The 27,699-nt window shown below is 29.6% G+C and overlaps 1 protein-coding gene across 1 annotated transcript; it reads right to left on the reverse strand.

Moving 5' to 3' along the window:
• Positions 1 to 272: 272 nt before the first annotated feature.
• On the reverse strand, positions 273 to 27,699 carry LOC129966018 (protein ABHD11-like). Its single transcript, XM_056080352.1, has 7 exons — positions 27,405 to 27,699; positions 20,514 to 20,633; positions 18,688 to 18,844; positions 15,711 to 15,884; positions 15,057 to 15,248; positions 12,989 to 13,188; positions 273 to 626 (listed from the first exon to the last, which is right to left on the reverse strand). Exons 1-7 carry the CDS (start codon positions 27,410 to 27,412, stop codon positions 476 to 478), a joined length of 1,002 nt encoding a protein of 333 aa, XP_055936327.1. The 5' UTR covers positions 27,413 to 27,699; the 3' UTR covers positions 273 to 475.

Consider the following 27,699-nt stretch of genomic DNA (forward strand, 5'->3'; position numbering starts at 1 on the left):
ATGGCCGGACCGCCGCAACAGTAACACTGGCGGGAACTGTGGTTGCGTTCTAAGGCCATCACCGGCCGCGGTACAACCCTCCCCGAAGGAAGTATGTCCCGCCATCGATGGGAGGAGTCAGATCCCTCACCTATCTGTGTACCCTCCAGGGTGACGAGATCCAACCACCATGCCGGAAGTATCGCATCCTCATTTCGAGGTGCCCCCTAGGGGGTTTGAAGTGATGATAAATAATTTCTGGTCGTAGAAGACAATACATAGAGCATTTCAAGGTAAAAAAAATAAAGATTTTATTTAATCTTAATCCAAAATTGCAATAAATTCACAATAATACAACATTTATTATTTATCTTTGTGTGTTTGTAAAGATTGTTTCACTGAACACTTCAACAAACAAACTTCCAGCTAATTTTGAAAATGCTTGGTAACCGTATCCTCGGAATAATATAACACTCCTTCAACGCAGTGAAAAACATCACTCATTTTTCTCATTTTGTTTGATGAATTTAACAACCGTTTCCACGAACAGATCCGGATAGGCCTTGTGAACGAAGTGCTTGGATCCTTCGAATGGTATGAAAATAGCTTTCGGGAAATGTTTCAGTATGTGATGCTTCTCCTTGCCCCTGAAAAAAGAAAGAAATCATTCAAAATTATGAATTTTATAATGTATGCATTTATCTAAAGATTTATTCTTGGATTTTTATTGAAAATGCAAACAAAGCAAATGTCATATTTTTGAAGCCTGAGTTCATTTAACTAATTTGCATTTACCTAAAGTTTTATTCGTGAATTTTATTGAAAATGCAAACAAAGCAAATGCCATATTTTTGAAGCTTTATTTCATATAACTCCGTATTTAATGAATTATTTATTGTGTGCTGTGGTCGTTGTTACTACCGAAGTACTACTTGTGGGCTACTTTCTGTTGTAGTGTGCTGCTGTGTGTTCGTCTAGGCAGTACATATTTGTCGTCTTCGCATCAGTGTCTTCGTGTTAAATAAACGTCGTTGTTGTTTTCTACTGAGGCCTGCTGATTGTGTTTTCACACCATACACCTACTAAAAGCGAACCCGATGACTTTACGGACTTAGTAGTTAGAAGTGGAATCCGTAACAGAATCGTCAAGGAAACTGCGCAGTAATAAATAGATTTTTTTTTCTTCTTTTTATTTCAACAGTAGATGAAAATCACATGATAAATATTTGACGAAACAATAAAAACTGTATAAATTTCATTGCAGCAATGATCTGCATTGTTAAAAATTATGCAAAAAAAAAAAAAATATTTTCAATGATTGTTTAAAAATTTTTTGAATTTTAAAAATTGTTTCAGAAGCTGTTGTGAAAGCAGCTGCTAAAATCTAGTTTAATTTTTTTATAAATTAAAATTTTTAAAAAATCGACCGAAATGCAGGTTTTTATCCTTTATAGTATCTTCAAGCCCAATTTTATCAAACACGTTGGTCTAGAAAACGCCAACAGACAAACACATTGTGTTACATTTTGTTAGTTTGAATAGTTTTTGTTACATTTGAATAGTTTTCTTTGCATATCATTAATTGGATCTTCCTTCTTGACGATTAATTGTGACTAATTGTGTTTATTTGAGTATATGACAAGGATTCGTTTTGCTTCGCATTCAACCCGTGTCTGCCAAGGAAGAATGGAACTTCAAGCTCAGACAAGATAGAGGATCTTTTCAATACTGCCTCGACGTGGGTGGTCTGTCTTGATGGAATTCTGATGAACAAATGATTAGGAGGAGGTGAAAGACAAGGAATGCAGTGTTCATACCGTAAGGACAAATGTAATAAATGAGATGAAAGCATCCGAAGAAGGATGATGCTTCCAAGTATCTAATGGCATGCTTCCATTTAATAGTCCGGAGTGAAAACTCAAATTTTGTTGAATAGAATTAAAAGAATAGATGTGTTTTTTTAAAATTTGTGGAATTTTTAATAAAAAGCTTTTTTGTGTAAAAAATCGTTTTTTAGATTCAGAAAAAAATGTAATTTTATTTCTTCACCTAAATACAGTAATTTAAATAAAACGAATAAGGTATTTCAGAGTCTCCTAATATTTAATGTTAGGATTAAATTTGGAGCTCATCGATCAAAATATTCAATCGCGTGCTTTTGCCAGTGTTAAAACTCTGATTTTAAAAATTGCTTTCTTTGGTATTAACTTCGAAATAGAAATTTCCCTTCTGATTTTATTTCGTAGGATATACATTTTTAATTTGATCTTATACTAATATATAACATATAGATTCAATTAAATTCATGTTTTACTGTCGTACCAAATAACAAGATGACATGTTTTTTTAAAAAAAATCCCTCCATATTAATCATAAAACAGCAAAAAAGGTAAATCATCTGGGCGAACAAGCTGGTCGCCAAAAGCGGCTAGAATCTAGAAAACTTTAACGTTTAATTTAAATTTAAAGAGTTTTGTATTATTTTTTTTTCTGATCCTTTTCTATATTTAAATCTGAAAAAATTTCTAGATATGATAAGCTTTTATTACTTGTCAAATTTGAGAAATGCAAATTACAGGAAGCAGCATTTAATCAAATATTTTCAGTTTCCTGGGCCAAAATATTTATTTCACTTAAAATTGGCTCCTTTAATGAAGTGTTAAAAGAAAAATATTTTTTCATCCTACTCTTTTGTAGAAACATTTGGTGAGAACGAGAAAAGGTTCACAAATATAAGCTGTGGCTTCTCAAATTCACCAAATTTGCATAAAAGCAAATTTACATTTACAGAGTGGTATAACTTACAAACAAAATCTCACAATTTCATCATTATTTGCTTTGATTAACAAAAATTATAGCAGGATACATTATTATTTGAGAAATTGTTGCTTGACAGTTTTTACAGTTCCATCGATTGGTTTTGTTATCAATAGCAATAACCCGTCAATAGCAATCGATAATCCTGTATAATAAAAGGCGTGGATGCAAATCATTCTATGACAGATGCTGTCATCTTTACCAACGGCAAATAAACATTGACATTATAATGAAAAGTCAGCCATCTGACTCTCCGACCGTCCACGAAGGCACACGGATTTAAACCATAAAACTGAATGACCGGACCGCCGCAACAGCAATCAATACTGGCGGGAACTGTGTTTGAGTCCTAAGGGCCATCACTGGCCACGGTACAACCCTCCCCGAAGGGAGTACGTCCCGTCATCGATGGGAGGAGTCATATCCCCTATCTATTTGTGTACCCTCCAGGGTGGCGAGATCCAACCACCATGCCGGAAGAATCTCATCCTCATTTCGAGGGGCCCCCCCCGGAGGTTTACATTATAATGAAAAACAAAATTTTGTCTTTATGCAATCCAATAGTTTTAAGCGAGAAAAATAACCTGTTTAATTAAATATTAGTGAGTATGTGCAGTAGGCAATATATATGCATGAAAGCAATGTAACTGCAAGAATGGAAAAGTAAATTTTTGTAGAGAATAATTACGAATGTTTCTTTTCTCAGTAACAAACATAAATATATTATAAACACGAAAAACTTTATTCCAAAAAGGAAATATTTCTCATTTACCGAAAATGAATATAAACAGTTATTCCTGGATAAAGAGAGATAAAGTTATTACGATTTTCAAAGACAATGTAACTTGAATTTTAAACGTGAAAGAAACTAGATAGCATCTTGTATATCGACAGTTCTGTTATCTTATATAGCTTTTTCATAATTCGTTGTTCTGTATTTTAAATAATTTGAGTTACAATTAGTTATTTTCATCGGGTTTTTTTTTTTTGTCTTCATTATAGAACCAAATCATTATCAAACATCGAATTTCTTCATTCAAGCCTCAAAATGACATCTCAATGAACTATGGACTATGCACACTTAATGATAAGAAAGGTGTTTGAATTGCATCAGTTATCGGAAACTGTTTCAAGTTTTGTATTACTTTCCGAGAATTTGATACTTCTCTTTTCGGTATTATTCGCAATACTCTTATCTTGTGCTAGATAATATTCAATATTCTTATCACACGCTTTTTAAACAAAGAAATATTTAAATCAATAATTTCCCTTTCATAAAAAAATGAGGCAAATATTCTTGGCATTGGTATATTAAACAAATATTTCTATCATATTATTTATCTTTCTTGTTAAATAATTGAGATATATCCCTTATAATACAAAAATGCCTACATACTTTCTCTTGTACCAAACTTTGACTGCTTCACTATTGGCACATAGTTTGGTGGCGTTGGAATTATTAGACCCTTATCACCCTTCCAAATTCAAACCACATTCATTCCATGCATTCAATGAACTCTCAGGCTATGTCAAACTTTCTATAATAAGCGTACTTACTGATACTTTTTCATCCAGCAGAAGTGCACTGAGACGGCGTGCACATTTTATATAAAGCTATCCACCTTTGGTGACGTTCTAAATCGTGGAGATTCGTAAAAAACTTCGAATCGAGTTCGAATTTTTTTACGATTACAATACTTTCTCAATATTACGTACACGAGAAAGTAAAAAGTCTCCAAAGGACCTTTGGGATAAAATTGAATTTATTTAGGCTCGTATTTTATTAAGCTGCAATACTTACATTCTTTGAAACTGCTACACATTTTTATATAAAAATATATGGAATATGCAAATAAAATGAATAATTAGATTAATTAATGTAAACCATGGGGCTGAAAAGAGATGAAGCCATTGTAAAACTGGCTAAATGAAAGTTGTTTTTAAATCAATTAATAGACAGATGATTTCAGATAGTATATTCATCTAAACAAGAAAACAGACAGATGAAGACATTACATGCTATCAGTAAAATTTGTGATCAATCGTTACTTCTTTATATTTCGATCATGACATCCATGATTGGGAAAACTGGATAACATATTGCGATCTTAAAATTACTGTTGAGCTTGAGTTACGTAATTTATTGTTCATTTATGTAATAATTATTTAAACATGCATGCATTTTTGAAAAACCATATATATATGTGTGTAAGCAATTTTTATATGAAGCAGAATGCAGTTTGAAGACAATGAAGATACTTTTAATTTCGTGACGTCGTTTTATTTCATTTTGAAGAAGCAAGCATATGTACAAGCGATGAGCATACAGAGCGACACAGAAAAGGAATGAGGAAAAAGCTCTTGGACATTTTATCCCTGGTCTTATATAACCTATGATTTTCATAGGGAAAATATTTCTTTACAGTGCTACTATATTATGAGATTTCGATAGGGATTTTCGTTACACGTGCGGAGAAGGTAGGGGAAACACAGGGAGATTTTAAAAAAGAATTTGCCTGATCAGCGGTATTTTATCTAGTCACGCGCAGTGTGGGAAAGTTAGATTTTTAGCTGATTCATCAATTTAACAAAGCTTCTCTTGAATTAATTAAGTAGAGACAGTGGAATTGAATCACGAAATAAGAGAATATTTTAGAATGGAGTTACTATGGGCTAAATTAAGATAAAATCTTGAAAATTAATTAAATTGAAATTAGAGTTAAAATATCATTACACACATATATATATCACCAACTTAGTAAAAATAAAAAGGAATAAAAAGTCCAAAGTACAAAAAAATAAAAATAAAAAAGAACCCGGCCTGAAGACGTTCTCAAGGGTCACCCTCAGGCAGGGATTCAAAGCAAGGGATTTTTTCTGTGAGGAAATACAGACATTGTCTAATAATGATTCCTCGTGACCCGAAAATCCCCTGAAGTTGAGGCCTAAGAGATACACCATTTTTTAAAGAAATAAAACCGTAAAGAATGACAAATGACAAAGGAGGATAAATGACAGATGAATTAGACATACTACTTGAGCACAACCTTCAAATGAACATAAACTCATAACAAGTGCTATTTTTATTTAGAAATAATAAGTATTCTGCATATTTAAAAAAAATTAAGCAGCATAAGTCTGAATTGAAGCGAAGAACAGCAAGAGATCAATGTGTTCCAAATAACCACTTTTCATACGGTAATGTAATGGCACATAGAGAGCACGCATTCTCCAATCTAGAATAGCATGAATGAATAAATTTTTTTCAATGAATAAATACGATACTCAATGAGTAACACAAATTAACATTAAGTTCCAAGTTAGGAGCTATCATTTCACTGATAAATGAAGTAATTCATATTTCTATATGCCTTGAGTTTATAAGCAAATCTCCATAATCTTCCTTTTTTAATATACAGATATTTTTTAACATAAAATGATAACTATAAATGTCTATTTCTATTGAAATTCATCATTTAATTGTAAATATTTTATAATCATTTTAATATATTATCATCCCATTTATTCATGATTTCAGCTTAAGGGTTCTTTCAATTTAATTTGTTACTGACATACAATTTTACATCTCCTTTCCTCTTACTTCTTAAATTTGATTTTTTTTTTAATTCGATAAAATCTATTCATCTTAAGACCAATCGATACTGAAAATCTTAATTTTCTTATTTAGAAACTTATTTAAAATAAAATTTTAAAACTGAAAATATATTTGGCATAATTAAAATTAAAGCTCCAGTCCATATTCTCAGAGGCATTGGAGTGAAAATTTCCTAAATTGGCTTGAACTATTTCGGAAATATAAACATGTCACACTTTCATATAAATTCAATTATTGCATGAATTTCACCTACTTATTTCCTGTTTATACACCAAAACAAGTCATGCACGATTGATTTATAGAAAATGTTTGTCCGAACAGCCGATCGTCCTTGAAAGGTTATCGCGTCCGTTTTGACTTACACATATGTACCTGTTTTTATATCATTCGTGCAAAAGAAAAAAAGTGAAACGTTTGTTTACTTTCAAAAACCAGCAGGAGTGGTCCTCTCAATATTTCCTTGCATACTCTCTAGTAAAGATGTTATTCCAGAAAACACTTTGCATGGAAATGGCATAAAAAAATTACGAAATATTAATATTTGGCATAAATTTAATATTTTTATTGAACGTTGCGTGGCATCCTTGCCAAATTTTTTGCCGATTAATTACCGACATTCGAAATATGTTTTAAACGCATTTTTCACAATCGATTGAAACAAAAAATTTGACACAAAACTGCACTTCTATTCACAAAATCGCATGCCAAATTTCATCAATTTAAACCATCGCGTTTACATGTTTCTGATGTTACAAGCCTACAGATATTTTTAGTGCAGACATCTTGGATTTGGTTCAAGATTTGATAAGTGCCTACACAATTGATGCTAAACCTGTGTACCAAATTTTATCCATCTAGCTCTTTTAGTTTTTCTTTCTTTTTCCTTCGTATTAACAGTTGGGCAGATTTTCTCTGAATGGAATTTCTCAAAATTTGATAGAAATCTAAAATTTGGTGTAATGACCGTGCACCAAATTTTATTCGTCTTGCTCAAAGCGTTTTTGAGTTATTTTTGTCACAGACAGACAGACGGATATTTTCCAAATATGTTTTTTTTTTTTTTTTTGAACTCAGGGAGATCTAAAACGTAAAGATCGTCAAAATCTCGAGTTCGAATTTTTTGATCATCACATTACTTTCTCTATAATTTGTATAATAATATATCTTGGTACGTGATTAACCAAGGTAAAATCATACACTATTCGAAAATCAAATCAAAAATAAAGAATAGTCGAACTTCTAATTAGAAATATGGTAGCATGGTAAGTCAACCATCTTACTCTCCGACCCGCCACGAAGGCACACGGATTTAAACCATAAAACTGAATGACCGGACCGCCGCAACAGCAACATTGGCGGGAACTGTGGTTGAGTCCTAAGGGCCGTCACCGGCCACGGTACAACCCTCCCCGAAGGAAGTACGTCCCGTCATCGATGGGAGGAGTCATATCCCCTATCTATTTGTGTACTCCCAGGGTGGCGAGATCCAATCACCATGCCGGAAGTATCTCATCCTCATTTCGAGGTGCCCCCCCGGGGGTCATGGTAGCATGGTAATGTTTTTCGGCTTGATTCATACATCTTCTCTTCATGTCCTCATTGTATCAAGCGTTGTATTCTGTACATAAATATTTTTAATCCCGCAATTTACAGAAACAATGCCAGCCAAGAAACACATCCAATGTTTGGATATATGCTAACAAATTATTTAGTTTCAAATATGTTAAAGAATTTTTTTTTTTTTTTTACCAAAATCACAGAATTAGTAATTATAGAAAGGAAAAATATTGTTTTAAATTGTATTTAAAATTTTTCGAAGACTGGCAAAGAAAGTGCAGTAAATGCTATTAAAACACCCCGCACCTCCCTCAAAACGCTGTCATTAACAAGTTTTTTGATCAGGGAAACGATGTAGGTATCAACTCTCTGTCGAGCCTGGCTTCGACAGATTTAGTTAGTGGCGTAAGTACAGTGTTGCAAAAAAGTAGTAGGAATATGATTACATTCAGGGTCATTAGTTCGTGGTTTAGCTTGATATTATGCATTCAATGCCCAATAAAGTGAATCTTGAAATAGTTATATTGCACAACAAGACATGAAAGGATGGATCACATGAATTGAAAAAATTGAAAATATGTATAAAATGATAAAGTCAGCCATCTAACTCTCCGACCAGCCACGAAAGCACACGGATTTAAACCATAAAAACTGAATGACCGGACCGCTGCAACAGCAACATTGGCGGGAACTGTGGTTGAGTCCTAAGGGCCGTCACCGGCCACGGTACAACCCTCCCCGAAGGAAGTACGTCCCGTCATCGATGGGAGGAGTCAGATCCCCCACCTATTAGTGTACCCTTCAGGGTGGCGAGATCCAACCACCATGCCGGAAGCATCTCATCCTCATTTCGAGGTGCCCCCTGGGGTATATAAAATGATAAAAAGGGAACACGGAGTATCACTTCTTGTTAAATGCGGTAAATACAAAAACTGGCTTTAAACTTTTTTTTTCTCTCTTGCAAAATTCGCAATTTGATATTTACGAGGTTTTTGACTACCAGGTTTTCATTTTCAAACAAAATAACTGATGTTAAATTTGTGCACCTAATATTACCCATCTGTCTCTCTTGAAATTGTAGTTATGGTGTTAACTTATATTCGAACAATAGGACAGACTGACTTCCTCTGAATAGATTTTGCTTCAAATTTGATAGACATTTACAAATTTGATGTGAAGACAGAATATTTGTTTCCATTCGTCTAACTCAAAGAGTTTTTGAGTTACCTTTGTCACAGACAGACATTTTTAAAAATGTTTTGTTTTTTTTTTCCGATCTTAGGGAGATCTGAAATGTAGAGACTCTTCAAAATAATGAGATCGAATTTTTCGATGATTATAATATTTTTTCTATACTTCATATACGAAAAAGTAAATAAAAAGTATAAGCCAGGAGTAGAAGAATGACGCAAAATTCGTCACCTATCAAATATCTCTTAATAGGAAATAAAATTTACTTTTGTAATAGAACAAACTTTAACCCTTCTTTTTTCGTTTAAAAAAAAAGCTACCAGTGTTTACATTCCTCTTCTATCTTATCGTTACTTATGACACGTGAAGGCTCTTTAAAGAAGTCGATGCCCACGGGAGTTTTCAAACCGCTGACGTGCGGTAAAGGAAATTTCTTAAAAGACTTCTGGGAGATGCTATGTGCCCTCGACCGAGCAGATTCCAGAGTAATGCCTTTCTTTAAAACTTTTAAAAGCGTCTTTTGATGTTTCTAAAAGAATTTTTTTCCTCGGCTTTTTGAACTTTCTATTTTCTGAATAGAATGATTTTTTAAAATCTCATTGATTCTGTAACAAGATGTGTTCAAAAGTCTTACCAATTCTTTTTTGAAATAGAAAGAACAGGTAAAAATTGAAATCTTATTTTCTACAAGTTGTTGTTTAATTCTATTATTTTGATTATAGTAAAACTTTAAACGATCACTTCTACAACAAATTTTTGTTTTGTACAGAATTGTTTAGTCCGTACATATAACGTTAAAATAAACCAAGAAAATGGCCACTCGAATTCCACCGACCGGCATGGGTGGTCTTAGTTAATCAATAGTTCAAGAAAATCGTAGTTCAGTAAAATCTATTGCCTTTGATGATTTTATAGCTTTTTATTCAAACGAGAAGGAAAAAAGAGGAACAAAAAATATACACATACATTCATGAACAACAGAGAAAAATCGAAATGAAATAGTTCTTTTCCAGTGAAAGATTGAAATTGAATTTCACATTCTTCCGAAAAAAAGGATTCCAAAGAAAATTATAACCATTTCCGCTATGAACCTATTTCTGAATGGTGTTTCAGATGTTTATATCTAAATTTAGGCCAGCGTATAAGAGCATAGCATCAGTACTAAATGAAATATCCATAAGAAAATTAATCAAATATTTCAATTTCGCAATGCTTATATAAAAGTCATTAAATCTTTAATTACTACTTATCATATTTCTCGTAAAAAGGATGAAATTTTTGCCGATTTCTTTCAACTGCCGATAATTCAGGGATCAAAGATTTCAAATTATAAAATCAAACTGAGAAAATAAAGTTTTTATTGGTAGAACTGAAAATTCAATTAAGTACCAATTATATCTTTTTTTAAAAAAAATATTCATGCATTTTTTTCAAAAGTTCTCTGTTAATAATGAAATAGACCTTGATTCAATAAGTATTTTTTGTTTCGAAAATGAAAACTCTTTAAAGTGGCCAACCTTTCTAAGTGGTTGATTTTGTCTAGAACAGAGAATCGCTTCTGTAGTGAGTTTCATAGTGTAAGTGAAAGAGTGCCACTGATATATAAGCCATGGAATTAAAATAATAAAATTCAACTGTTTTATTTCCATTGATAAAACAGGATCTATGGCATATACTAGATATATTTGGTGAGTTATAGTGATGAGTAATCAATAAAATTTTAAGCATTTTGCTGGGTCACGCTCATGGAGGTATTTTTCTTTCCTCTCCACAACTTGACTAACCTCTTCGAGAATTTGATTTTTGGATAATTTGTTAAAAAGTTATGCCGATAAAACTCAATAATTACATAACTCAACACTTTTTTTTAAACCTTGTATAATATCTGACGCATTTTAAACAATTTCCATTTGACACCCCCCCCCCCCCTTCTGGCCTTTCTCATACTTGCAAGTATTCTAAATGAAAAAAGTACAAATATTTGTTTCGAAGATCTCTGTTATTCAAATAAGAAAATTCTTCAGAGCGAATAAGATCTTATAGGAGAAAAATTAAATCAAACAAAGTGAACAGATTATTCAAATAACGTTTTATACGTTTTATTTGCAGTTCAAGTACTTATTTTTTTATAATATGGAAATGCTTGTAGATTGTATATAATCTGTAAATTGCTTCGTGAGAAATGTCATATGTACAAATAGCTCAAAATTGCATAGGGTAGATTGTTGAAACTAAGGTTTTAAAATTTATTTTGTACCTAGTTAATTTATAAATAATAAATAGATGCTGTCTAAAACATGTTTTTAAAATATTTATTATTATTATTATTATTTTGCTAAAAATGAATCTAAAGGCTTAATGGTTTTCCAAAATAATATTTGAGCATATCGGTGTACAAAAAAAAAAAAATGATTTTACACTGCTTTAAGAATGAAAGTGATTAAATTAGCTTTTAGTATAATACCAGATTTATTTCAATGTAACTTTCCCCAATTTTAATAATATTACTACATAATAGAAAATGCATCAAGGAATTGGGCGTATAACATAATTTCAAGGCGAATATATCAATTCGCAAAGAGAAAAATAGTCAAATACTTCAGGTGGTAATCATTTGACTATTAAGATTCCGATTAACGTTTCCCCATAACGTTAATATATAACCATTCATTTTTATTTCTTACCAAGAATTGTTTAGGTTTAAGCACATTTTGCATATATTTTCTGTAATTGTGAGGTAGGCTCAAACATTTTTAGTCCATATTTTTTTTTTCATGGAAAAATCACTCTATCAAAATAATAAAAAAATATTTATTTAGTGGAGAATAATTGCATATTTGTTCACAGAAGTGCAAAATCCAAAGAATAACGTTGATTAGAAGCATTAAGAGAAAAACTCAAGAAATTGAATAGAAAAAAATGATGGAATAGTTCAGATGTTATATCTTTCTCATAAGTCACATTTTCAAGTATCCTCTAAAAATAATAAATAAAAAGCCATACAAAACATTTAAAAAGCATAAACTTTTTTAAAGCTCTAAAGTTTTTCTTCAAAAACGTTTAATTTTTATTTCTAATAATTCAATATTTACTCGCAACCTGTTATTATAAACACAGAAAATAAGCAGGGCCTGTATTTTTTAGAAGTAAATAGCCTTATGCTATGATTATATATGTAATTCGCCGGAGAGATAATGTTTGAAGATTATCGTGTTATTTAGGAACTTAAAATTGTACAGGAAGTAATTTTATATAATGTACAATCGAAAGATACAGACCGATTCTAATAAAATTAATTTTATTACTATGAAAGAGGTAAATACTTAACAGCTAATGCTATTTAATAAATAGAAATATCAAAAATTTAAAAACATTAGAAAGCAGCCGATTTTCGCCATTTTTTACAACTTTAAATACATGTGAAAGTGGAAGAGTTAAATACATTTTATAAATTTTTTATTATCTTTTTCACCATTTCTGAACTTTTCCACGATGTAGGAACATAAAAAAAATATTTTTCAGTTCACTCTAATATAATCTTATTTTCTGAATCAGAAACCATATAAGGCAATAATTTTTTTCTTCTAATCAAAATGACCTGCTTTTGGTGCATTTGGTTAGGTTACACATTTTTAATGTAAATCAAATTAATAATGAAAAAATATTTATGTATACTTAATATAAAAAGTCATAAGATAAAGTGCTGTAAAACGATAATATTAATGCGAATCTTTTAATATCTTTAACCAGCCATTTTGACAAATCATACTGCATTTAATGACAAAACTGATAGTAAAAAGTAATTAATAAAATCTTTAATGCTCTTACACTTGATACTGAGATTTCGTTGCATATATAAAATAGGCAGGGCCTTCATAGATTCCTTCATTCTCAACCATCATTGCATCTGCATTTTTCATCTTCTCGAGGACGACTTCCAAATTAGCTTTGAAGAAGTAATGACCAGAATAATCCTTTTCCAAAGGATAAGAAAGGTCTTGTCGACTTTGACGGCTATCTTGAGGTTTCTGTAAATCGAAAATTGAATACAAATAGTTTTAAAGAATTTGATGAGATCTATAAAATAAATATATTGCAAATTTAAAGAAAAGACAAAAGATTTCAGTGAATATGGTGAGATTTAAGCATATTGTCGGGATTAGTTTCCTTTTCTAACCCCATATGGCAGCGCATTCCCATTGGAAGTTATGCAGAAAAGATTTCTTGTTTGCTTGGCAGTCAAGAAATGTAGATGTTCACGTAGAGTGTGAGCGATCAGTAGCTCGCCAGGAAAAGCAGAGCAAATTTATTTAAACGATCACGAGGAAACCCAGTGGATGCCTTGTGAAATTTCAATAGTAGTGTGAGTTTCATTTAATGAAGAAAATATTTATTGTCTTGAAGAAATATGCGTAATCGTGATATGGGATTGCTTATTGGAAATTGCATAAAAATGAGGAGTGGTTCGATGTGAAAAATGGATGTCTAATCAAGAAAACTGTTTCCTGGTTTTTCTTGCGTAGAATCTTCTCTCTCTGTTTTTTTTGTTTTGTTTTGTTTTACAAACAGAACCACAAGGTATGTGATTACGAATAGTGCAAAAATACTTCGTTAGGGAAATGTCCCCTATATTCGACAAATATATATACTGTATATTGACAGAGAAGACAAAAGGTTTTAGAAAATATGATGAAATTTAAAAATAAATATATTGCAAATTTACAGAGAAGACATAAGATTTAAACGAATATAATGAGATTAAAAAATATATATATACTGTATACTGATAGGGAAGACAAAAGGTTTAAGCGAATATGATGAGATCTAAAAATAAATATAAGGTTTTATACAAAACAAAATAAATAAAAAAAAATAAGGTTAAGAATAGCAAGGTGTTATTTTAACTTTAAAATAAAACATTGAATCCATATAATGAACGTTTATTTACTCTCTGTTTGCCCAAACTGCCTAATTTCGATATATTCACGATATTAGCCGGGATTCAGAATATAAAACAATATCGTGGAGATATCGTACAATATCTTGTATTAATAAGACTAGCTTGTCTAGACTATGCAGCACTCATTCCCTATACTCGTTTCATTTCCGCTTGCTTTTACGTAACTTTTTTTTTTGCTTTTAATGTTGAAATTTTTAAATCTGGATGATAATGTGTTATATTAATATTCCCAGAAAGCAATCATTTAATTAATATTTTAACTAAGTTAAGCATTTGATTATTTATTTTGCCTAATTTCTAATAGTAGATAACATTATTGCCATAGAATTTTTCTCATTGTTGCCCTAGAACTTTTCTCATTATTTCTTGAAATATTTAATAGCTTTATTTCCTTCCATTACTTAAAGATAAAAAGAGAAAAAGATTCTGTTTAATATTTGAGTACTTTAATGATGATTAATACTTCCCAAGGGATGGGTTGTACAGCAGCCGGTGATGGCCCTTAGGACTCAACCATAGTTCCCTCCAGTGTTGCTGTTGTGGCGGTCCAGTCATTCAGATTTTTCCGTGAGCCTTCCAGCGGGGCGGTGTAGTCAATTTAAGGTTAAGGTCACATGACGATTAAAGACGTGAAGTTAGAATACCACGAAATTTAGAAAACAGATTAACCCCATATTTCTGTTTTTCATATAGCTATGATCTCGACAGACTGGCTTACGCTAGAAAAATTCATGTACACGATGAATCGAACATATATAAGACAATTAAAATAACATGACTTTAACATCTGAGACAGGTTGTTATTTAAAAATAATTTGTCGATTCAATCATTTATGTGAAGATATATTTAAGATATTTGATTGAAATTGCTTAAACTCATTTTGCCCATCGAACCAGATGGTAGCCAAAGACAGCTATCAAAAAATATCAACTCACATTTTGCGGGTGTAATTTCCGCATCACGTACTCTGTGATGAAAGCGTCAGCTTCCTCTTTATTCAAACCTGGAGGAATGAACTTTTCTGCTTCTTTCCATATGTTCATGTATCTGAGAGCATCGTCCATGAAGGCTTGGGGAACTTTCTTGGTGAATTTTTCCTCAACAAACAACATTTCGATCCTCTCTGGCTATAAAAAGCAATTTTATACACTTTTAATTAAATTGTTTCATAATTTTAAAAATGAGACTTGTTAATTTTTTCATTCTAAACTTGATGTCCTAGAGTTTTCAAATTTTGTACACTCACGTATTCGATGATAATAAATTATTTTAATATTTTCAGTATTTACTATTGTTTTATTGTTGTGAGTTTGAGAAAAAAGTTTATTACAGGATTACACATCATAAAGTTATTCCGTTAATATAACAATAAACTCAGAAAGATGTAGTTAAAATTATCTTATGGCCACCCTGCATGTTAATTTCCTTTAAGGCTATTTAGAGTTATTTAATTGAGTGTAATGATATACTAAACAGCTACTGTCGAGTTTAGTTGTAAATGACTGCATAACTCATTCGGCAGAAATAATCGAAAATTGTGTGCAGCATGAATAAATAATAATATACGTTTTTCAGGCACACTGTGTTACCTCTTTCAGTGCCGCTTTAATGCCAGTGAGTCCACCCATACTGTGGCCGATAATCACTACCTTTCGAAAATTCTTCTTATCGATGAAATGCAAAAGATCTTCGGCATTTAAATCAAAATCAAACTCATCGCTCCATTCACTGTCCCCATGATTCCTTGCATCCAAGTTGTAAGCCTACAGAACAACAATACATAATTTTTTAGTCAAAGAAATGCTTACAGTAATAAAAATTAACAAATTGTATACGCAAATTACTACTGGATTATAACATATGTGAATTTCCTAAATCTTAAATTATATAAATCGGCACTATGAGTAACAATATGTTAGCAATAAATCGAGGAGACATAAATTCGAAAAGCAAAAGTGAAAATTATGTAAAACGATATGTAATGATATTTCTAGACATTCCCATATTATAAAAAGATATGAACACAAGATCTTGTGTAAAAATATTTGAGTGTCTATGAGTAAAGTCGGCACTTATAAGTTTCTCGTTTTTTTATGATCATGTAATGACTATTAAGACAATTATGACAATTTTATGTTTATCATTTAAAGGCGAGAAACATATTCGCAGTTAAAAGTTTTAATGAGTCGCGTCGATAGTATGTGACTTCAGAACCTGAAACTTTAATTTCGTCAATATATTCAATTTTTGAGGTAAAAAGAAGAAAAAATTAATTAAGATGTGGCCTCAGGTTCGTCTTCATTATGTGATCACTATTCGAACACAACGAAATCCCTCTAAGCTAATTCTTGTGTTACTTGAAATCAGAGCATTATCGTAATTAAGCTAAGTTAAACTAATCTTGGTCTTTTATAAAACTGGAATTAGTATCTTAACAAGAGGAGCAGTGGATCCTGTAAATTCGTCAAAAATTAGAAATATAGGAATGTGATGCATGAATACACCCTCAAGGAAAATCTTTTTAATGAGTTCTTATCAAAAAAATAATCTTATTTAATTAATATTTGAAAGTGAGTAAGTTCGAATTCTTGAAATGGCATTTATGTTAACAAATTCAGAAAGTAGCAGAAATCGAATTTCAATGAAAATTTTATAAAACAGTATAGGATTCTTAATATCTATCTATTCAACCTTAAAGACGTGAAATGAAAAAAATTTTGAGATTCTTTTAATAATTACTTGATGTGAGAATTCACAAAATTGCCTTTTAATCTTAAGGGGAGGAAATCGGTTCTTCTCCTTTTTCTATTATTGCAAAATAAGATTTGTTTTTTTGATTTTCAAGTAGAATAATACAGTATAACAAGGAAATAAAAATATTAATTAGGTCATAAATATATAGATTGAATAACTTGATTTGGGAAACGAAATTCTAATGGTTATAATGCTTCATCTTGTGCGTCAACTCTACCATTGAGAAATACTATTCTATTCGTACAGTCTTCTATTAGAGATAAAAGGTAAATATGCACATTTTGAATCTTTATTTTTATTACTATACCATTTATTTTGATTTATTATTTGCCGCTAAAGCATCAAATTGTATTATTTCATTGCATTTATTGTTATTTCAAACATTGGATTTCCAATATAAAATAACCAATAACAAAAGCAGACGTGAAGTCTTCGCTGCTATTTAAGTTTTTCATTTGTGTTTATGAAAAGGAGAATTAAAAATGGATGAAAATATCCTACAACAAACAGCACGTATACTCTTTAATGTTGCGATATGCGATTATCAATTTTAATGCAGGTATGCACAGCGGCTGACAATCTTTTAAAAATGTATAAAAGGCTGAAATATCCATTTCAAACGAGTAGACTCGGTACACATTAGATATTATATAATTAATATTTATGGAAAATGGTATATTACAATATTCTATCTCATTCATGACTTATCATTTCAGTTCTTTTATCATTATTTAGAAAGTCTTTGTATCCCATTACAAAGTCGTTTTAAATAAGGCGTCAGTTATATAAAAATACACTTTTGTTTCTGTGAAGATTGATAATATAAAGTTAAAAAAATAAATTTCATATGTCCTCTCATAATGAAAAAGTATTAATCTGTTAAATATTTTTGTTGCATTATCTACAACAGAAAATCTTACGATTATGTCTACAAAATTTGAAAAAAGAATTAAAAGGCAAACGTATTGAACCTAGATCGCTTTTTCTTACTTCAGGCTGATGTTTGAACGAGACTTTCTTTGCACATTTCAAGTAAAATAGATATTATCCTTGAATTAAATGAGATAATACACATTTTCTTTGTCGAAATTGCAACTAATAACAAATCAAAGCGTAAGCATGATTAGCAAATTTTTTTTTTCAAGTCGAGATATCTAAATGATATTTTTTCTGAATTTATTAAATTTGCATTCTTATAATAAATATTTTTGTTTTCAATTCATCATTCTTAATTTAAAATTAAACATATATATGCAACATTTTAGATATAAGTGAGAAAATCTGTATACGCATAGATAAATGTAAAAGAAACTTTTTATTAATTGGCATTTTTACATATAGAGACCGTATAAAAATTTAATAATTTTTAACTTTTTACTATCAAATATTACAAAAATCAAAGTATTTTCATACAATTGCGCACTTTATTTAATGAAATTTTGTAACTGGAAGTGTACGTCCAAATGCAATTTTAGCGAAATAAACCCCTTGGACACCCTGTATACACCGAAAACAATTATCAACCAACTACTATAATGGTTTGGTTCAAATTTTAAATCATTTACAACTTAAGCATTTCCAGATCCTAAATATTATTCATTTGTCCCTATGAATTTGCTGAAATTCATGTTTAACTATCTTTGACACATAAAATCCCAAAATTTGCGTTCTCTGTTATCAGATTGAAATTTAAACTAATCAATTTTTTTTTATTTAAATATGTCATTTAAATTTTTGGTAGATAAATGTGTTATAAATCCTTAAAAAGTTTTCAGAAATATTCAGTAATAAGTTTTAATAAGTTATACTCACTTTTCTTTTTGTTTGATCTGCTATCACTTGTGGAAGGTCACCCCACGTTTCTTCCTTAGAAGAAGTAATTCCGTGTAGGAAAATTAAAGGTGATAGACGATCATTTGAACCACCTTTTGGCTCGAAAATCTCATAAGCTAACCTCACAGGCCTGTACCTATAAAAAAAGGGGAATATTACGCAAATATGATCAATTTGAGTACAGTTGTTTCTACAAAATGTAGAGCTTAGGAATAGTTTCAAAGACTTTTACTGGAAGTAGAGGATATCACAAGGCTTTCTAAGCTGGTTGAAAACCCATCTATCTCTTTTTAGGTAAAGGTGTATCTAATATTTTCTCTATATATCTATGAGTGAAAAATCCATGCTAAAGGAGAGGTATGACATTTTCTGAGAATCAAAGTGATATGAAAGTATTTCGGCAATACCTGAGGTAGCAGTCTTACTTTGTTCGATATGGAATAAGTTGTCTCTCAAGAGGAAATGAGCGGCTCTAAGAGAAACCTCCAATGCCTCCATTTATATATTGTTTGGAAAAAAAAGGGAAAACCATCGGGAACTACAACAAGCGTTTCATCACTACTATATACATCGGCGTACCAGTTTTTAAATAATGTTAGTTTCGAGTGTAGGCGTCACTATCAATATGCAAGTAAAGGGACTGTATTCCTTACAAACTGCTATGAAGAGATAAAAAAGATTAGTAATTTTGCTAGAATCACGAGTTCATTCATACTATAAAAGACATTTTTTTGTATTAAGTCCTCTATAAATTATAACACACTAATGCATTCAAGAAAACCAATTGATCAAATCACAGGACTTGACGTGATTGGATCAACTGGTTTTACTGAATGCATTAGGTGAACAGGTTTTTCTACACATAATAGTGGAGTTAAACTGATAAAGCGACAATACAAAATGTTTTAAAGAAATATTCATTTACATTATTATTTAATTTTGTGATGCAGAAAAAGAAGTAATTAATATGAATTTCTCTTATTATATATAGTTCTTTGGATGTATGCAAATATTTGAGAAGTAAAATTTGAAATGGAAATAGAACTTGCATAATTTTATTTATACAATCTTTTAAAAGATATTATTTCCCTGATCAGGATTTCGTTTGTTGTTTAGACGAAGAACTAAGGCCGATTTCTTCGATTTCGATAAATTTTAGTATTATCTTTAAAATGAAAAATAATCTTGAATCAGAAATAGCTCTGATTTACCGAATTGTCTGACATTGTCAATAAAATAAAATCATCTTTTTATCCTCACATTTAAGCGATTATCTGATTTCAGAGAGATTTTCTCAAATATATATTTACAATTCAGATTACTAGTGTCAACTTTGAATCATGACATGGACTGAATAAAACAAACTTAAGGATATGAAGAAATGTTCTCAAACAGGAAAATCATTATTCAGATTGATTAAAAATTTAATGACAGCAATTTTCTGGGCAGTTTTCTTATCTTAACGAAGAAAATTGTATTATAATCCTTTCCTCAAATTTACACTATTTTTTTTATTTGTTTCAACATTATTATCACTTATTTAATACATAAATATATTTTTCATTTCACATGTTCTCAAACTGCATAGCCTTTCATTGAATACTTTCTCTTTACAATTAAAATAAATTTTATAAAGTAATTACATTTTAAAACCGTTTGTATTCTTTTTTAATTCAAATATTTGTTAATTATCAGCTCATAATTTAATCAGAAATCGGCTGAAATTCAAAATATATAAATGAAGATTTTATTTAATAGTCATAAAAGAAAAATTAATGATTACATGGATTGACGACTAAACCTACTTGCTTTTTCTTGAGGAATGTCGAAGGTATACTTTCGAAAAAAATTCAACATTGCAACTGCTACATTTGGAAAGTTTAAAGGCTTTTTGCTGTAAATCCCAACTAAATTTCTGCATAAATCTGCAAAAAATAACAATCAATCATAAAAAAAAGGGCTAGCTCCAGGAAATTGGTTTCCACTAATATGTCACCAGTTAATATAAGAAACCATATAAAACATATCATGATAAGATTATAGTATCCAGACAGTAATTAATGCTAATTACTTATTGGTATTAATTTGTTAGCAAATTATAGTAAAATGCTCTATACTAGGTACACAACATGAAAAATACCAAGTGAATTCAAAAATAACTTTTAACTCAAACAAAATTATTTTGTAACATCTATTAAACATAATTTAGGTTAAAATGAATTTGGAAAATCAAGCAAATGTTTACTTTATCCGTTTATTTCTCCCCCTTCAAATTCATCAGTTACTCTGTTTCGATTTCAAATCCATATAATATGATTCTAGATAGTTTAAAAAATCTTTTTGAAAAAATATCATCATTCGGAGGTTATAAAAATCTATTTTGTGCATTACGTATCACAAACTAAAACTCATGTCACTAATTAAAGTTAATAAATTATATTAATTATTTTAGCGCAATATTAGGATATCGAAATTAAAATATTCAAAATAACTCTCATGGAAACGAAAATAGTGTAAAACACTTACAAAATATTATAAAAATGAAAATAGTGCAAAATACCTACAAATATTGACTTCTAATTTGAAAGTTTTTCTTCCTAAACCCTTTTATATTATTCACAATTAGAAAATTATTTTGAACAGCGCACTACCAGTTCAAATGTAATATTCGTTATGTAACCAAAATTTAAAATTATAAAGCCGTCCCAAAATAGCTTTCATGATGCTTCTAATTAGGATCTAAATTTTTAAATTAATAAAAATCGATTGTTTCATTTTTAATAATATGAATGTCAGTATCAAACATGTTTATGTCCTCTTGTCTCTAAATACGCATTATAAAATCAGAGAAATAATTAAAAAAAGGGATTATTTACAAGATACATTTACAATAGAAAGTAAACAATATCGAATTTCTTCTATCCGAATCATAGAGCTGAGATACTGAGATACTTTATATATCAGCTCTATGATCCGAATGTTCTTTCTGAGCGGGAAATAACGTTGCCTTAAACAATATTGTTCGAAGGCGTTGCCATTAGGGATTGCAATACCGGTATACAGGGATACCGAATACCGGTATTCACAAGTTTAAATACCGGTTTTTCGGTATTTACTAGAAATTTTAAAATGGTCTCCACTATATGTTAGGTATCGCGAACATAGTAATATAGTATACGTTTTTGTTTTTATGTCTCCCTAACGGGCGAAATTAATTAGCTAATTAATGGCTTAATTAACTGCATAAATCTAAATTAGCGATGCATGGATTATCCCTGAAAGAAAATATTGTATCCATAACGATTGATGGAGCAACAATTATGAAAAAGTTGGAAAGTTGATTGGGGCAAATCAGCAATTGTACTATGCACATGGAATTCAATTCGGAGTAATAGATGTATTATACCAAAAATATAAAGAACAGAAGAATCCAAATACTGTGGATATAGAAACTTCGGATTCCATCTTTGAAAAGAGTAAGAGTGAGAGTGATATTGACAATGAAGATAATGACAATGTAATTGTGGAAGAAGATATTAATAATGAGGATGAAATATTATCCTATCAAGAATTGCGTCCTATAATTTATACAGTTCGAAAAATTGTTAAAATATTTAAACGTTCCCCTATAAAAAGGATATATTACTAAAATATATACTAACTGAAAATAAAACAAAATATATGTTAATATTAGATTCTAAAACACGTTCGAACAGTTTACTCCTAATGATGGAACGATTTTTGAAACTGAGAAATCCAATCCAAAAAGCAATAATCGATTTAAACCTGTAAATTAATTCTTCAGATAGTGAATTTGACTGTTTGAAATGTCTTATGGTATTTACATAATTCTAATGATTTTAAAAATGAAAATGAAAAGAAGAAAAGAAAATAACCAATTCAAATCGATAGTGAAAAGGAATTGTCTCTTGAACAAAAATTAGAATTAGTGATAAATCAAAAAATTTCAACGAACCAAAATACATTGCAGAAATCAGCTATATCCAAAAGCAACCGACAAGAAATCGATTTATTTGAAAATGAGGGATTTAGAGGTAAGTACTTGGAAAAAGTATATCGCGCATTGCTAACAGTACCACCAACTAACGTAGATGCCGAAAGAGCGTTTTCGACAGCTGGTCATTTTTACACAAAATTACTTTTCAGGCTTAATGACAGTACAATTGATGCATTATGTTTTTTTAGATCACATTTCAAAAATTTGTAATTGTACTACAAACTGAATAGTGATATTTACACTTTTTTTGTGATTTAAATAAATAAGACGTTTCTTTACTTTTTTGTGATTATATACTGTTATAATTTATAAGTTACAAATTATTTTTTGTGATATTTACACTCTCTAACAAAACTGGCAAATAAAAAAAACATCTGTGTTTTCTTTCTTTTTCCAAAATTTCTAATACCGGTATCCCGGTATTAAGATTTAAAAAAAAATACCGAATACCGGTATTGAAATTTTGGTCCGGTATTGCAATCCCTAGTTGCCATTTCATTCTATGAAAATTTGGCGTATCTTGTTTTTCCACATTAGGCATCTGAATACTTCTGTGATCATAAAAGCTCTCTTTCAGAGAGTATTTATTTTGCTTCCATAAATATAAAATTCTTCGTCTATTTTCAAGTTTATTTTATCAAAAAATCCTTATAAAGAAAATAATATATGAATGGTTCTATTCAACTGATCGAAAATTTATCAAGAATAATTTGAAATATCGTCCATAAATCGTTGACATTGATAATTTCTACAATTTCAAGAAAGTATTCGTGAAATTGTAGGGCAGACTTTAAAGCAACTTGTATTATCACTTTTTCTGTTATACAATTAAAAACTAACAACTTACGATTTTATTTTAATTATGGATATCAGATTCTATGTGATACCTATCCAACATTAGTTTCACTATTTATAAAGAGTAATAAAGAAGGTTAATCAAAAAATTATAATTGCATGCAAAATGATCCATGGTACAAAACGATATGATATCCTGGATCATACGGTTGTCTATACTGTTCTTAGTCATATATCGTCTTGATAACCAAATGCATTGAGGAGGAAATAGATCTTATCTCAGTTTTCTAGGATTTTGATCTAATATTAGTAGGGCTGTTGCTCTGATATTAATAGGGAAAGCTCTAATATCAGCAGGGAAAACTGTTGCCCTTGGCAAAAGGCTTTTTCTGGCTTTCTATAAGAAAATTTTGCAGCTTGCTTTCTCATAAATGATTTCGTTAACTATTGAAAAAAGGATTAGTCACAGAATACAAAATAATAAAAATAATAATTTTTATAGTTATAGATAATTAATATATATATATATATTTTTTTTTGAAAAATGTCTGCTTACTTTCTAAAATTTTTTCCACATTTTTGATTAAAAGGTATAATTGCACTTCTTAAAAAAAAACTCATCTCAAATATGATCCTTCTTTTCTTACCTTCTTAGTAACCGTATGATTTCATTGAAGTAAACATACTCAAATGTGACTAAAAATATAATAAATCTGTACTGAACTGCTAAAAGGCGAAGAAAATGTTCAGTTTTTATTCATTTCTGCAAACTTAGATTCATGCAATGGAATGTTTTCAAAACTTGTTTACGTAAAGCAAAATTTTCAAAAATTATTTATTTTTAATGATTTTATGGAAATATGAAAATTGCCATAATTGTAGGAAGTTTTAAACGTTTGTATGTATATTCATGAGAAGCAATAAATATGACGTTTAACATTACGTTTCACTTCTTTTCTGTGAAAATTTGGTCATGAAAGTGGGTGACAATAAAGATTTTTTTCTCATTCTTTGATACATCTTTCCCTAAAGATTATTGCATAAAAAAGATTTTTTTTAGTCCTTAGGTGACTAAGAAAAGAAAGGTATGAGAATTCTTCTAAAAATCTTTATAACACTTAATTTTCTTAATTTCTTTTCTGTTCTTTTAATGTTCTTAATTTTCGAAGTTAATTCTTATAGCTACGATTATAAATAATTGGAATTATGGCCAATGTGGATAAAATAATTGTTCTGTCATAAATAAGTAGAAAGAAGTGAAATGCAATAGAAAGCTTTGGTGCATGACTTTAAACATTTCTCTTTCAACCAGAGCTACCAGTATCAAAAAAGCAAAGTAAAGAAACGTTTGATATAAAATCAATATTTAACAATAACAGATGTTTTATTATTTTCTCAGAATTATTTAGTTTCGTTTGTGAATAATGGCACTTACTGCAAATAGAAAAACAATGAAAAATTTACTCCTATTCTTTAATAATTACTAATTTACTCCTGTCTCCATATAAAAGAGTTCGTTAAGTACACATGTTTTTTGTAATAAGCCATGTGTTTATTTTCATTAGTCAATTTTAAAAAAATTGGGCTTGTTCAAAATTTTGGTCTTATTTGTTTAAATTAAAACTAGCGATTCAAATGCTCTCTACTGTTTTTTTCCACTTGCATTTTCTTCATTCCACTTGAAAAAATTTTTATTAACAAACAAACCATAACAAAATATACAAGCCTTTTTCCAGTTTTCTTTGACAATACATAGTTCTTTTTTGAAACTTCACAATCATACTCTTATTTGCACTTTCTTAAAAAGAAAATACTTTTTAAATTTTGTACCGAACATTATATTTCAATTTCTCTTTCCTAAACTTCTTAAAACCCATTAAATGCCGAATTTATGTTATAAATACTACATTAAACATTTTAGATGACTGTATGGTTTTTTGTGATTTCAGTTACATGTAATTCCGGATCACAATTTACCGTTCAAAATGTAGTAATGCTTATAGGTTATGTTTGAAATTACAAACAGCATAAAGACTAATTTACAAAATTGAGAAAATAAACTAGAATGTATTGGAAATTCTACATTTTCTAAATAAAGAAATATAATTCGTCAAAACTTTTAATTTTTAAGTAGAAAAAAAAACTGATTTTATAGCTTCATTTATAAGCAAGATATGAAGATAAACTAGTCTGTAGTAAAAACTAGTCAGTATTAAATGAAATTGTTAGACTGATTTTTACAAGATGACAGACCATGCCAAGTAAAAGAAAGTAATCCAAATTTAAACAATGTCCAAGGTGTAACAATCTTTTCCATATATTGTAGAAATTTTTTTTAAAAAAATTGGATTGAGTTTACACATATAATATTCTACATAATTATACCGATTAGGATTGTTTTAAATTATTATTTTTTTATTTTCAGATTTTTTAAAAAAAATTTTACTTTTATATTTCATTATGAAAAATGTATATTATAATTTCATGAAGTTAAATTTAATAATGCAGTTTTAGAAATTTTTCCTCTTAAAATCTTAGATAGGCTAATCAAAAAAGTTTAAAAACTCAAAAATAGAAATTTGTGTTTCTATTCAAGAAAATGTTTAATAATTGTAAGAATTTCTTTGTCTTTTATAAGGAAAAAAAACTCTAAAACATTTTTTTTATCTTCTTTATAGATTTAAAACGTAAATTCATTTACAATTTTTTTCGTAAATTTTGAGAAACTATTGACTAACAATCCTTGAAACGTCAGAAAATTAAACATTTGAATTTTCTATGTTTTATTTATTCGGGTACTTTTCGCGCCAAAAAAACATAAAAACTATTTGGAGTTTTTCAATCTTTAATATCAAAAACAAGCATGAATAAAATATTTATGTGAGATTTTGAAGTGCAAAATTTAGTTTTTATTTTGCTAATATACGAATCATAATAGGCACTTGCCGTTTTGCGTGTCGAAGATGGTTTATAGTAAAGACTCTGCTTTGAGATAGGAGGAATACGGGTTGGGGACCAAATTTCACCACATATATGACGTGCGTCTAGAATTTGTGATATAATCTGTTAACCTGAGTCAAATATTTTCGCGTTGTTGATGATGATCAGTTTCACAATAGTCGTCTTCTGCATCTGATCAGTATTATATCCATTTTTGATGTAATTCATGATTCGCTTGCTTAATGGCATGACATAACAAATACAAATCAAATCACTATAAATATCACAAACAGGATATAAATTTCTGTTGAAACACGTAGCAGTAGATTTTACACCAAATAGAAAAAAAATTTCCATTCCTCCTGGTTTTATGCGTTATGCTAAACTATATATACTTAGGTTATATTAAAATTATATTTGTATTTCAGAATTAAAATTATGATGATTCTAAAGCTATTACACTTTTGAGTCAAGTCTTCATAACAGTGTATGTCTGATAAAAGATTACAGCATTTATAATTTGCTAGAGTTATACGAGCTTAAATTCTAACAGGCAATGAGTTCTTTATTTCTTATTTTTATGCTCTTCTGAAAGGTTGACAGAATGTAATTTACGTCCATCTGTCTTAGAAGTACAAATTTGGCTTCTGAAAACAAGGTCTTTAATCTTAGTTTTTTTTCAAGAAATTCAAGAACAACTTATTTCTACATATATTTATTAAATATTCTATTTTTAAAAATATACATACGAATTAATCAGTATCACAAACAGTTATTATAAATTTCAACATTATCATTATGCAGAAAAGTAACAATTAAAAAAGGATAATTTTTATACCTGTAATTGCTACTTTTTCAATAATTTTTCATAAAACTAAACGTAAGTGTTAGGTTATATACCTTTTTTTTTAAAAAAAAAATCAAAATAAGGTCTTCCACTTACCTTGCCATTGCTATTTTTTCTTTAAATCTGTAAAATTGTAATAACAGGATAGATCAAACCTATTAAGATATAACAGGTCTAGACTTTTTCCAAATCAAAAACGTCAGCAAATTTCACAGAACTATGAAATCTTATGAACTTGTTAAAAAGCAATGTCAATGAACAGAAAATTTTGTAATCGTATAATGAAGCAAAACATCAACGTAATTAAACCATACTATCATTTAAATCCAATTAAACAAGGCAAACGATTTTTACCACATTTTTTTGTCATGAAAAACCACGCGGCAGAATA

This window comes from Argiope bruennichi, chromosome 4 (assembly GCF_947563725.1).
Source record: "Argiope bruennichi chromosome 4, qqArgBrue1.1, whole genome shotgun sequence".
Taxonomy (NCBI): Eukaryota; Metazoa; Arthropoda; class Arachnida; order Araneae; family Araneidae; genus Argiope; species Argiope bruennichi.